The sequence below is a fragment of the Sapajus apella genome, unplaced genomic scaffold (genome assembly GCF_009761245.1).
Source record: "Sapajus apella isolate SASKATOON/1434 unplaced genomic scaffold, GSC_monkey_1.0 scaffold2, whole genome shotgun sequence".
Classification (NCBI taxonomy): Eukaryota; Metazoa; Chordata; class Mammalia; order Primates; family Cebidae; genus Sapajus; species Sapajus apella.
In genome coordinates this window covers 2,024,571-2,037,818 of record NW_022436942.1, presented here as the reverse complement: position 1 = coordinate 2,037,818, position 13,248 = coordinate 2,024,571, and the positions used below count along the sequence as shown (strand labels likewise).

Here is a 13,248-nt window from a genome sequence, read left to right as displayed (position 1 = left end):
CCAAACCACCCTGCTGTAAGCTTGATGTCAGCTCACAAATTGCTCCACCAAGTTTATAAACTACAACTGATAAATGAGTTTCAGGCTTGGAAATCAAATAATTGCTCTTTGAGACTTACGGAATAGACAACACAAATTGCTCATTGCTGACACAAAGATTCTATGCTAAGTTTTCTGATTTCAGAGACTTTAACCATGATATTAAGGGAACACAAACTTGACCTTTGCTCTAATTAAAACCTATTATAATAACACAGCTCACTGCTGGATAAATACTCCTTTATTTCTCATTCCAACAGTAATTATAATTTGTTGGTGTACACACACACATGTTCTATATGGGGGCTTATAACCTGAACATATGTGTAGCTGTCTTTGTAGTTTTTTAGCTGTTTTGTTCTATGTTTTGCCTCTCTCCTGAGTTTCAGAGTTCACTTATTGACTATGATAATTCTGAGCAAGCAAATATGACCTATTAAGAGCAATTACTATTAAGCAGAATTTTACAATCATGCCCTAGGACCAAACACTCTTCTTGAGCCGTGAGACAAATGTCCCACATGCTGGCTGAGTAGAAAAGCTGAGGTTTGGATGATCTCCTGGGTGCTGCCAGAAAGCACAGGAATGTGCTGGTGATGTCAGGCAGAGCAGGGCAGACATCAGATAGGTGGAATGGGGAACTGGCCACATGGTGTGATGTGAGAGATTCCCAAAAAAGGGCCTGGACTGAGAAAGTCCTTCCTCTCTGCTACAGACAGGGGCTGTGATTGTTGGAATGAATGTGAGGTAAGCCTCACCACTCTGACTTCTAGCCTATGTCTGCCAACATCGCATTCAACAGGATGTAAATCTAGGGAGGAAGCCTCTGTCCTCAGGCTCTTGGCTCCTGGTGTGGAGCTAAGAAGTTTCATGGTCTGTCCTGGCTCCCAGGCTGATGTCTTTGACCCACACGGAATTTGCCTTCTTTTATTCCATTCTTGTTTTCCCAAACACTTAGCAATGCCTTCTAAGAGCAAGGCACCATGTTAGACACTGAGACACATGGAAAAATAATATGTATGTCCCTTCTTTCAAGGATCTGATGTTTTTTTTTTTAATAAACATTTTTAAAAAGAAGCAAATAAGGAAGATCTTTGTAGTGATGGAATACTTCTGTGTCCTGATTACAGTGGTGGTTTCATGAATCTATAGTTGATAACGCGTCAGAGAACAACATACATTGTTTTAATGTCAGTGTCCTGGGTTTGATTTGTACTCATAGAACTACATGCATTGTTTTAATGCCAGTTTCCTGGGTTTGATATTGTATGATAGTTAGATAAAATGTAACCATTAGGGGAAACTACGTGAGGGTACAGGGGACCTCTCTGTACTATCTCTGCAACTTTCTGTGACACTACAATTATTTCAAAATGAAGAGATTTACAAAAGGATGTAAGAAGTAGTTGCTCTCATTTCCATGTTTTTTCCAAGAACATAGGTTAAGGGAAGTTTGATGACTTGGTTAAAATAACAGAACAGAGTGTGTGCATTAAGCAAGTGCATATTTAGGTCAAGTCAGGGGAGAAATCTGGACTATTTCTGTAGATCTGGGAATCATCAGCCTTGGCATGATAATTAATGGTGTGGAAGTGGGTAAGGCCACTGGTGAAGAAAGGCTGGAGAGCTGAGAAGAGCATCTTTGAGGAGGTAAATAAAGAGACTGAGATGGGAGGAGCCAAAGAAAGGAGACAAACCAAAAGAATTGCTCCAATGGGAGCCCAGGGGAGAAATGAATCTCCAGAGTCAAATGCTGCTGAGAGGGCAAAAGGGATAAGGACTGGTATCCTCTGACTTCTGCCACAGGGAGGTCATTTGTGACTGACTGGAAATGAATGAGAGGAGAGAGACTGAAGGCCACACATATAAGATACTCTTTCAATAAACTCTGGTGTGAAAAGGAGGGGAGAGACAGGATAATAGATGGAATGGGATGCGGATTGGGCAAGAGTTGTTTGTTTTAAGATGGGAAAGAGGAGGCCAGAGAGACAGACGTTGAAGACTAGTGAGGGAGATGAGGCAATCAACTGATGACAGTGGCCAAGCAGATGGAAGCGACAGGACTGAGAACAGGCAGAGAAGTTTGGCCTTAGATAGGGGAGAGATGCATCCTCTATTGCAGAGATGTGGAGGGAGAAGTGATGGGTATGGATGTGGGTGGGATGTTAGAATTGGTGGCAGAATCTTGCCAAGTTCCATTCTGAGATCTTCAGTGTTCCTTGTGAACTAGGAGGTGAGGTCATCTGCCGAGAGTGAGGGTACAAGAGCATCAGAGATTTGCAGTGATGGGAGGAATTTTGGAATAGTTGTTGTAAGGTGGGGGATGAAGGTGACTAGGGTAACACATCAAAGAGACTGGAACACATTGAGGGCTGCAGCATGTGCTGCTGCTGCCCCACTGAATCCCCTTGGCACTGATGGTTCTGATACAAACATGCTAACAGCTTTCTATTGCAGACACCTACAATGTCGCCTGGGGGTGTTCTCTGGCTGGGAGTTTGTGACTTGTGCACAAGGCAGCCTGGAATGAAAGGCAGTTAGGCCACTGAGAGCTGTTCTCAACCAATGACAAAGAGAAACATGGGGGTCAACTCACAGGTGGGGTCTTGGAGGTCTCCAATGGAACTGAGCCCACAGTAGTAATCTGCTCATCAACATATCCTGTGTTGGTTACCCCCGCTCTGTCCCATTTCCCTCGCCATCTCTCTCTGTCTTCTCTTTCTCCTTTTAATTCTTTTACTTGGGTTTATCTCCAGATAAACCACTTACATTCAGATCCTTGTCCCAGGCTCTGCCTTTGTGGGAACTGCACCAAGAAAAGGGCCCAGTTGAAATTAGTGAATATCAATCTATCATCATACTTATCTACCAAGATGTGATCATCTAGCAGTGCTTGGCAGCCTAGGTATGAAAAACAAAAACAAAGGATAGGAGCTTTTGCTGCAGATGCAATGAGAATAATGAGGCAAAGGTGTTTAAGATACTGTCAGGAGAAAGTTTGAAATGGTGGATCATTAAGTCTAAGATGAATGGGGGTGTGGATTAGAGGGCCTGAAGTAAAAAGAGAACAAATGTATTATGACAGTTAGGCACGCCAGTTGAGAGGATAAGAGAATGTGATTAGGGAGGGGTCTACCTGATTCAGTAATTTTAGAGATGAGGCAGTTTGTGTGTACTGTGGCCATGAGAGCGTGTGACTATAGAGTATCAAACTACTGTATTTTATTGAAAATGGGGCATTCAAAATTTCCTGGGACTGGAAATAGGATGACATGTCTTCACAGATATTTAAGTCACCTTGGATGATAGTGGTTTGAAAGACTATATGTCAGGTGCCAAATTCTATAATTAATAAAGGTAGAGGCTGGGCTCAGTAGCTCATGTCTGTAAACCCAGCACTTTGGGAGGTCAAGGCAGGAGGATCACTTGAGGCCAGGAGTTCGAGACCAGACTGGGCAACATAATGAGACCTTGTCTGTACAAAGAAATAAATAAAATTAAGCTAGGTGCGGCAGTATGAGGGGATGAGGTGGTGGGACAAATTGAGCCCAGGAGGTCAAGGCTGCAGTGAGCTGAGATCACACCAGTCAGTGACAGAGTGAGACCCATCTCAAATAATAATAATAATAATGGTAGAATGATCAGAAACTCTGCTGATGAGAAAAGATAGCTGTTGACATGATTGAATAAATGGGCTGCAAAGAATCAATAATTGAAGCCATCTCTCTGCATCAATATACTGGATTTTGAAAACCTGCAGTTACTTTTGCACCAATCTAATATATATGTATCACTCTTTTTAAGGGCTGCACAGTGTTCCATGGATGCTTAGACCACAATTTACTTAGCCAACCCCTACTGAAGAACATTAAAGTTGTTTCCTGTTTTTCAAAAGTATAAACAAAGTGTGAGTACATCTTTTCAAATTTGCATTATCTCTTTGGGGTAAAGTCTGACAAGAACTGTTGCAGTGAAGAGTATGTACATCTTATGTTTTGATACTTTTTGTCAGATAGCCCTTTTGAGAAGTTGTGTCATTTTATATACCCACAGAAAAAGCACAAAATGTATATTTCTCTGAAGCATATCAATGTGTGAGTTTGATCAATTTTTAGAGGTCTTTGCTGGTCTGATAGGTAAAATCATTTTGTTATTTTTTAATTTGCCTTCTGAATATTAGTGAATTGAACATTTTTCCATATGTTTGTTGACCATTTCCATTTGTGATTTATCTGTTTGTGACTTCTACCCATTTTTCTCTATTAGATTTTTAATTTTTCTTGGTTTATATAAGCTCTTTTATTATTGTGCGGATATTAGCCCTTTACCTTTGGACAGTATTGTTAATATTTTCCACAGTTTGTCATTGGTCTTTCAACTTTGTGTTTAATTTTTTTTGCTACACAGAAGTTTTCAATTGTACTCAACATTATTTATCATTATTTTTCCCCTATATTATTTTACTTTTGTGTTTAAAAGTGTTTACATGTAAATCTTTGGCCTAATTTATTTGGTACAATGAGATAAGCATTTAATATTTTCTTGCTAGTTACTATCCAATCTTCCCAATATTTTTGAAAGCTCCCTCCTTTTCTTCAGGGATGTGAATGCCACTTTTTGTCACATACTCAAGTGCCTACGTCTCTTCCATTCTCCCACCCTGTGCAATCCTGGGCCTCTACCTAGTGTCAGAGTGTGAGCCCCAGCCCAGTCCCTAGCTCAACAGCAGCCAGGGGAATTGAGCAGTGTCTCATATGGTATCTCCCTCCTCTTTACACCCACATCTATGTTAGAGGCTGTCATTTTCTTATGTGACCACATCTCCTGTTGGGTTTGACTCAACTGGGACTCAAAGTTTTTCCCTGGGATTTTTCTAATTAAAATAAAGTGTGACTGTCCCTCTCAAAGAGTAAAGCCGTAAGATAAAAAAGGAGGAAAAAGGAAGTTGTGTTATGGTTAGGTTTCCTTTCGGGTAGAGAAGATTATCTACAATAAACAAGAATGGGAGTAGCACATAGAAAGAGGCAGAGATTCCAAATGGAGAAGAAGAGAGCCCTGGCAGCCGTCCAGTTCTTGGTTCCCATATGGGAGGCCCAGGAAGCAGTGGGGGAGGGTGGGATGGCTGCAGCATTGCAGCAGCACTTGGGGAACAAGACTGACTCACACAGTGACTAGAATATTCATGGGCGGCTCCTTCGAAGCACAAAAATAAATGGGTATTTAAAAGCAAAGTGGCATACTGCCTAGGCATTTACTCCCTGGACTGCAGCGCTGGGATGAGGGCTTCTCCATTCTGGCCATTGCTTTAGGTGCTGCCATGATCTCCACTTGCAGCAGACCTGTCCCCTGCTCACAGCTTCAAGATCTGCCTGGGTGAACATTGATCTCCAGCTGGAATCAGAGGGGACGCCCAGATTCTAGGGTCCCTCCCACCCCGACCCTGCTCTTGATCTTGATCATTTCCCTCCCTGTTACTAGTTTAAGGAGCCATTGCCTTTCCTTTGGGCAGTCACCCTAAATACACTGATTCTTCCCTCTTTAAACAAATTGGGGCTGTGGCTTCTCTTCTAAGAGTGGCTAGTCGGCAAGTTTGAATACAAACTTCTAAATCCTCACATTTTTTCTAGGGACAGCTTCCTTAAATCCTTATTCAATCATACCCTTCAAAAGTGAGTTATATTTAGGTTTCAAAGGTTAAATGAAAGGAAACAAAAAATTTAATCTCTACCAAGACATTCTGTTACATAAATTCTTGAGCAAGAAAAAAAATTTTTTTAATTGGGGAGACTTAACTGTCACTATTGTTCATCGTATCATTCTAAGAACCTCAGTGACACTTGTGCTGCTTCTGCTGGTGCTCTGCCGGTGGAGTTTGCTGCTGGTCTCTCCACCCACAGAACCTCTATTGCTCCAGTACCCAGAGGTAGGTTACCCATCCCTAGAGTCCTTTGAATTCTGCCATTATTGCTGTTCCTGCTACTGTCTTTAATCACCAAGCCCAACCTACCACCAAGTCTCATGTGTACTGATATTGTAAGTCCTTGCTTTTGGAGAAGGAGCAGCCTGCCTATCCTACCTCCTTCTTGGTAGGCCTAGGGCTGCCACAGATGCTTGTGCAGCTTGGGCCCTGCACAAAGATGCCTGTCTGAGGGACAGACAGAGGCTGAAATTCAGTGCTCAACACAGGAGTCTCGGCATCAAAGAGGGCATGACTTTCTAATTTGCACAAAGCTCCTGTATGGGCTGGCAGCAGTCCTGGGGCAGGACTTGGAGGAACCATAAGGCAGCCCAGAGTTTTAGCCTTTTGCTTTAGGAAAATAGACCAGCCCTGTCACAGTATTTACTGGGAAGGTTCATTTTAGGTGTTTCACATTTTAGGTGCCTGTGAGTTTCTTTCAATCCTTTCTGATGGGAAGCCTTTGGCCATTCACTGACTGTACTTCAAACAAGTGTGAACATTTACCTCTTCATCCCTTTGGCTGAGAGGCACCTGTGTGGCTCTTCATTAGCCCTCTTTCTTGTCTTTCCAAAAGCTTAAGAATTTGTTTGTAAATAGGATAGCCCACACCCTGAAAAAGAAGAAGAGAACATCTACAGAATTGTCAACTCAATACCCTTCCAGCCCCTTCTCTTAGGAACTGTCACTCCTCTTCCATTTCTCCCTCTTCTTTATACCCACATCTATGTTAGACGGCTGTCATTTTCTTATATGACCACATCTCCTGTTGGATTCGACTCAACTGGGACTCAAAGTTTTTCTCTGGGATTTTTCTGATTAAAATGAAGAGTGACTCTACCTCTCAAAGAGTAAAGATGTAAGATAAAAAAAGGGAGAAAAAGGAAGTTGTGTATGGTTAGGTTTCCTTGCTAGTAGAGAAAGTTGATCTACACTGAACAACAATGAGAGCAGCACATAGAAAGAGGCAGAGATTCCAAATGGAGAAGAAGAGAGCTCTGGCAGCCGTCCAGTTCTTGGTTCCCATAGTTCCATGAGGCCCAGTTGGATTCCAACTTTCCCCATCATTTGGTTACTCACCTCCTTCTTGGATTTTTCTGAACCAGCAACCCCCACACCCTATCCCATTTCTTTAGGCTAATTCAAACTGTGTTTCTGTCACTTTGCAACCAAGAGCTCCACTTTCTACAAAGGCAAATCAAGTACCATAGGGATGTTTTGCTTTCCTAGTTAGACTCCACTGGGCCTGATTATAAGGGTTATTTCACATAGGTAAAACCCACAGGTCTGTTGGGTCATCTGTCACTCGGATTGCTAAATAGGGTTTATTACCTGCTAAAGTTTTACTGTAAAGGGAATAGTTAAGGAAATGGGTCCAGCGGGATTTTCTGGTTCACAATAATGTTAATTTCCTGAGAAAACCACTTGATCTCAGACAAGGAATTTTCTTTTTCTAGAAACAAGGCATTTGCTTTTTCTTGAGAATTGTTTTATTTTGTTTTGTTTTTAAACAACAAAGTGCTATTGTATAGTAGGCATTCTTGAGATGACTTCCTTTCTATACATATATATGAGCAGGTTAAATAGGGACATAAGCAGAATAAGCAGTATTCAAAATGTACATGTATGAAGCTCAGTTTGAAGAATCTCTGCTGAGATTTTGCCCATGTTTTCACACTCTTATTATAAATCTATTTTTCATGCTTGCATTAATGACATTTATTCAGTGATCATTCATTGATATCCAGTTTGCAAAAACTCTATGGAAGCAACAGAATTGAGCAAAAGAGTTCCTTACCACGGGGTGTTTATAACCCTATCTTGAGACACACTTGTTAAAAAATTAATACAAGGCCAATTGAAATGAATGCTGTGACAGAGAATGCAGGATTCTGGGAGCATTAAGAAAGGAGAGACTAATCCCAGCTGGGGTGGTACATAACTGGCTCTCCATGTGGCAGATTCACATTAACCAAGCTCTGAGAAATTATCTACAAATCTGCAATGCCAGGTTATCATTTTTCAATGACAACTGTTTTTGACAAGGGTCTAGACACTTCTTTGGTTGTACATGAGCTTACTGCAGCACCTTTAAACTGATACCTGACACTTCCCCACATGAGATTCCATTTTATGATGAATCTTTCTCAAAATACTTCATAATTACAATGCTTACAGATGTCATAAGGCAGAAAGAAAGGCAGTGAGTGGTTTAATGGATATAGTCCAAGGACAAATTTCTTACTAAAAATGAACAAGGATTGGTAAGCCTTTTCTACAAAGGGCCAGATAGTGAATATTTTCAGTTTTGCAGGCTATAAGATTTGTCCCAACTACTCAGCCATGCTGTTTTAGATCAAAAGCAGCCACAGGCAATACAGAAATTATGAGCATAATTGTGTCCCAATAAAACTTTATTTAAAAAAACAGGCAGATAGCTTCATTTGGTTTGAAGCCCATAGTTTGCTGATCTCTGACTTAAAAGAGAGGGGTTAGGAACATTTAATAAAAAGATCCTGCTAGCACCTGTGCATTGCAGCGAGAGCTAACGGTGAAAAAGACACAATCTAAAGTCCAGTATAGTGCAGGAAATCAATAAGAAAATAACCACAATATGAGGCAAAAAGGAGTAAGTGCCTTAAGTGAGGAACAGATACCTCTAACTTAGAAAAGCCAGAAGGGGCCAGGCGCAGTGACTCATGCCAGTAATCCCAGCACTGTGGAAGTCCGAGGTGGGTAGATCACATGAAGCCAGGAATTCAAGACCAGCAAAACATGGAGAAACCCCTTCTCTACTGAAAATACAAAAATTAGCTGGGTATGGTGGCATGCTCCTGTAATCCCAGCTATTCAGGTAGCTGAGGCACGAGAATCACTTGAACCCAGAAGGCAGAGGTTGCAGTGAGCCAAGATCACACCCAAGCCTGGGTGACAAAGGAGACTGTCTCAGAGGAAAAAAGAAAAAGAAGCCAGAAGGCATATGGTCTGTTCAACTGGAGAAAGGAAGAGGGATTTTAGAAAGAAGAACTGGGCACAGGGATAGTTAGAAGGAAAATTTCTTACTGAGTTATGGGCCCACACCTTTGCCTCTCCCTGAATCCTGAGCTCCTTAACCAGTACCATAAGAACATTCCCTTCCTGTGAGTCTGCAGAAGGTCCCTGGCATTTGTTAGTTGAGATAATCTTGAAATATGGTCTAGCAAGACCAATTCAAATAATGAGACTGGACTCCCTCAGTTTGTACTTTGATTCCAAATGGACCAAAATGCCCTAGAGTAACCAGAGTAAAAAGGCCCTGCATTGAGGTTCTCCCAATGTCACTTATATCTCACAAGTCCCTTTGCCCCAAATAAGTATCTTTATACTTAGTAAAGCTAAAGCATGAAGTGTGCGAAACCTAGTCATCTCTAAGCAAGGCTATAGTTCACATGATGGCCCAGGAGGCAGGAGGGCTTGGGATTCTTTAGGCAGGACTCCCTGTGGTTTTGAGAGGTCCTTTCCAATAATCTCCTCAGGGCAGTCTGTACCAAAACTCAGGTTGGCTCTATCTTGTAAACTCGTCAAATAAATGTAAATGAGAATAAAACATAAAATAATTTTAACCAGTGCGATCAGCAAAGATTAAACATTTTTTAAATGATCAGAGTTAAGAAATGGATAGGGAATACACATGCTTGTTTTCTTTTGATGGAAGCATTAATTGGAACACAGATGCACTTAGTAGTTTGTACAAAATACCTTTGGTTGAGCATTTTTATTTTTAGAAATATATTCTAAAGAATGACTGGACAAGTGTATCCAATATAGTAATAACTGCAGCATTTTTTATAGAGAACAACATAAATATCCAGCAATAGACTCATTTACATTAATAATGATACATTCAAATGATAGCTGTCCTTCCAGTAATAAAAGTAATATTTTAGAGAATATCTAATAGCATGGAAGTACAATAAATATTAAAGTAGTTTACAGAATAGTAGGATAGTATAAGTTTATACAAAATACAGAAAACACACATGCGTGCACATGCACATGCACGCGCACACACACACACACACACACACACACACACACCCCACTGCACTCCAGACTGTGACAGAGCAAGACTCCATCTCAAAAAAAAAGAAGTCTTTACAGGTAGACTTCCAACTAGTAACTGTAGTTATATCTTGGGTGAGGAAAGGAGGGACTGTCCTTATGGAATGCTACATAACAACTCACCTTAAAATGTGGTAGCACTATTGATTTATTAACTCCCCCTGTTTATGTAAATCAGGAATTTGGAAACTGCTTAACTGGGTGGTTCTGCATCAGGGGTTCCCATGAGATTACAGTAAGACTGTGGCTGGGGTTGGGGTTATCTCGAAGGCATGTTCATTCACACTTCTGGTGCCTGAGCTGGGAAGGCTTAAATAGTTGGGACTATTCCTGGGACTCTCTCTTTATCCTTCTGTTTATCTTTTCTTTTTTTTTTTTTTTTTTTTTGAGACAGAGTGTCTCTGTGTCGCCCAGGCTGGAGTGCAGTGGCACGATCTCTGCTCACTGCAACCTCCACCTCCCGGGTTCAAGAGTTTCTCCTGCCTCCTGAGTAACTGGGATTCTACTACTAGGAGGCATGTACAGGCAAGTCCCAGCCTTCCAAGTAGCTGGGACTACAGGCATGTACCACCACCTCTGGCTAATTTTTATATTTTTAGTAGAGACGGGGTTTTACCATGTTGGCCAGGCTGGTCTTGAAGTCCTGGCCTTGAGTGATCCGCTTGCCTCAGCCTCCCAAAGTGTTGAGATTATAGGCGTGAGCCACTACGCCTGGCCTCCTCTGTGGTGTTTCTTAATATGTGATCTCTTCAGCATGGAGGTTTCAATTTAGTAGACTTCCTACTTGACAACTTAGGGCTCCAAAGACACAAGTGCAGAGAGTGTGAGAACTAGGTAGAAGTCATATTGCCTTTTATGATCTAGCCTGGGAAGTCACTTTTGTCACAATCTATTGGTCAAAGGCAGTTTCAAAGGTCTGCCCAGGTCCAAAAAGTGGGAATCCAGACCCCACCTCTCAATGGAGGAGTGTCAACATCTCATAAGAAGAGAATTGGCCAGGCGCCGTGGCTCATGCCTGTAATCCCAGCACTTTGAGAGGCCGAGGTGGGTGGATCATGAGGTCAAGAGATGGAGACCATCCTGGCCAACATGGTGAAACCCCGTCTCTACGAAAAAATACAAAAATTAGCTGAGTGTGATAGTGTGTGCCTATAGTCCCAGCTACTCGGGAGGCTGAGGCAGGAGCATTGCTTGAACCTGGGAGGTGGAGGTGGCAGTGAGATGAGATCAGTCCACTGCACCACAGCCTGGCCCCTGGCGACAGAGCAAGCCTCTGTCTCAAAAAAAAGAAGAGTAAGGGCCAGGCCAGGCGTGGTGGCTCACACTTGTAATCCCAGCACTTTGGGAGGCCAAGGAGAGCAGATCATGAGGACAGGAGATGGAGACCATCTGGCCAACATGGTGAAACCCCGTCTCTATTAAAAATACAAAAATTAGCTGGGCATGATGGCACGTGCCTGTAATTCCAGCTACTCAGGAGACTGAGTCAGGAGAATCACTTGAATTAGGGAGTCAGAGGTTGCAATGGGCCGAGATTGCGCCACTGCACTCCAGCCTGGCAACAGAGCAAGACTCTGTCTCAAAAAAGAAAAAAAAAGAGTATGTGGGATGAGGATATAGAACAGTGCAACCTTCTTTGGAAAATACATTGTGCTCCAGTATATTTTATGTAATTTCGTATGTTTTAATTTTTACAATGAACATGTCTTATTTTAGAATGAAAAAAGTAAAATTACTCCAATTTTAAAATATATTAAATTGAAAAGGAATGAAACATTTCTTCCAATCTTCCCATATGAAGAGCTTTAAAAATCACATTACATCCTGCCTATACTGTAGTGCGGTGTTGTAAGTTGTAGCAATTCTTTCGAAAGTAGAGGAGGTAATATACCTTATAATTATCACAAAGTGATCTATTTCAAAGCAGTCCCCGTTAAAGCTACAATCGTATTATGATGGCTTGATTTAAAATAGGACTATGAATTAGAGCTTTATTTTTTCAAAGCTGTTTTGGGCTATTTTAAATTTTAAAGTCAAGTAAAGTTGGAGAAATAATTTCTTATAATAATAATATCACTCAACGTTCTAGAGGAAGTAAATGATTCCTAGTGTGACAGCCTTACCAACAAGTAAAATTTACCTAACCATGTCCTTAGCAGGATTTCAGGAGCACTAGAAAGCTTGTGGCCTTGCCCCAGAGCATCTCTCACCACTGAGACCCAGAGTTCTACCCACGGTTTTGTTTTTGGACCTTAATACTTCCTTTCAAATTAAAAAAAAAAATCCAGGAAAAAATGTAGCATTTTAAGTTTCATTGATAATCTACAGCAGGGCAAATGGCTTTCTGATCCTTGCAGGTGAGAAGGTTCTGAAGCCCAAATACAACCTTTATGTAGTTAATTGTCTACTAGGGCCCACTCTGTTGGTGCTTATTACTGATTAATTATAACTGCTTTCTGCTGTGCTGTCTCATGCATTGTCAGTAGTTTCTCCTTTACATTTTCATTTTCAGTGAAATAATTCAATCATGGGGTTTCAAAAAATTGAATAATACAAAATTATTCATATTGAGAGGCAATAGTTTCCTGCCCCACTCCACCAAAATCCAAATGAGCATTTAAAAATAATATGCATAGTCAACTGTTTATGACTTACTTATCAATGTTAAACATGGTGTATCAACTTCTTACTGCAATGGATGATGACACAGTTTGCTTCCCACACCTTTCCCAATTTCCCCTCTGCTGTCCTTTTAATATAATTACATCGCCATTTTTGTTCTGATACTGGTGACCTTAAAATTAATTATTAAAACAAAGAGCTAAGTGCTACAAAAGCAGTAAGATAGACATTTTACATAAGGAAGAGGAACTGAAGATTTAGGCTATAAAGTTAGTGTGAGAAATTATATTAAAATTCAGTTGTCGGCTGGGCGAGGTGGCTAACACCTGTAATCCCAGCACTTTGGGAGGCCGAGGTGGGCAAATCACCTGAGGCCAGGAGTTTGAGACCAGCCTGACAAACATGGAGAAGCCCCGTCTCTTCTAAAAATACAAAACTAGCCAGGCGTGGTGGCACATGCCTGTAATCCCAGCAACTGGGAAGCCTGAGGTAGAAGAATCGCTTGAACCCAGGAGACGGAGGTTACAGTG

At 41.4% G+C, this 13,248-nt stretch overlaps 1 protein-coding gene across 1 annotated transcript in view; it reads left to right on the top strand.

The window, feature by feature from the left end:
- Window positions 1–8,754, top strand: part of LOC116555400 (liprin-beta-1-like) — a 67,046-nt gene extending 58,292 nt beyond the window's left edge. Inside the window, exon 4 of the mRNA XM_032283908.1 lies at window positions 3,844–8,754. Coding sequence (XP_032139799.1) covers window positions 3,844–3,871 — 28 coding nt within the window. The 3' untranslated portion in view covers window positions 3,872–8,754. The remainder of the gene's footprint in view (window positions 1–3,843) is intronic.
- The last annotated feature ends 4,494 nt before the right edge of the window (window positions 8,755–13,248 follow it).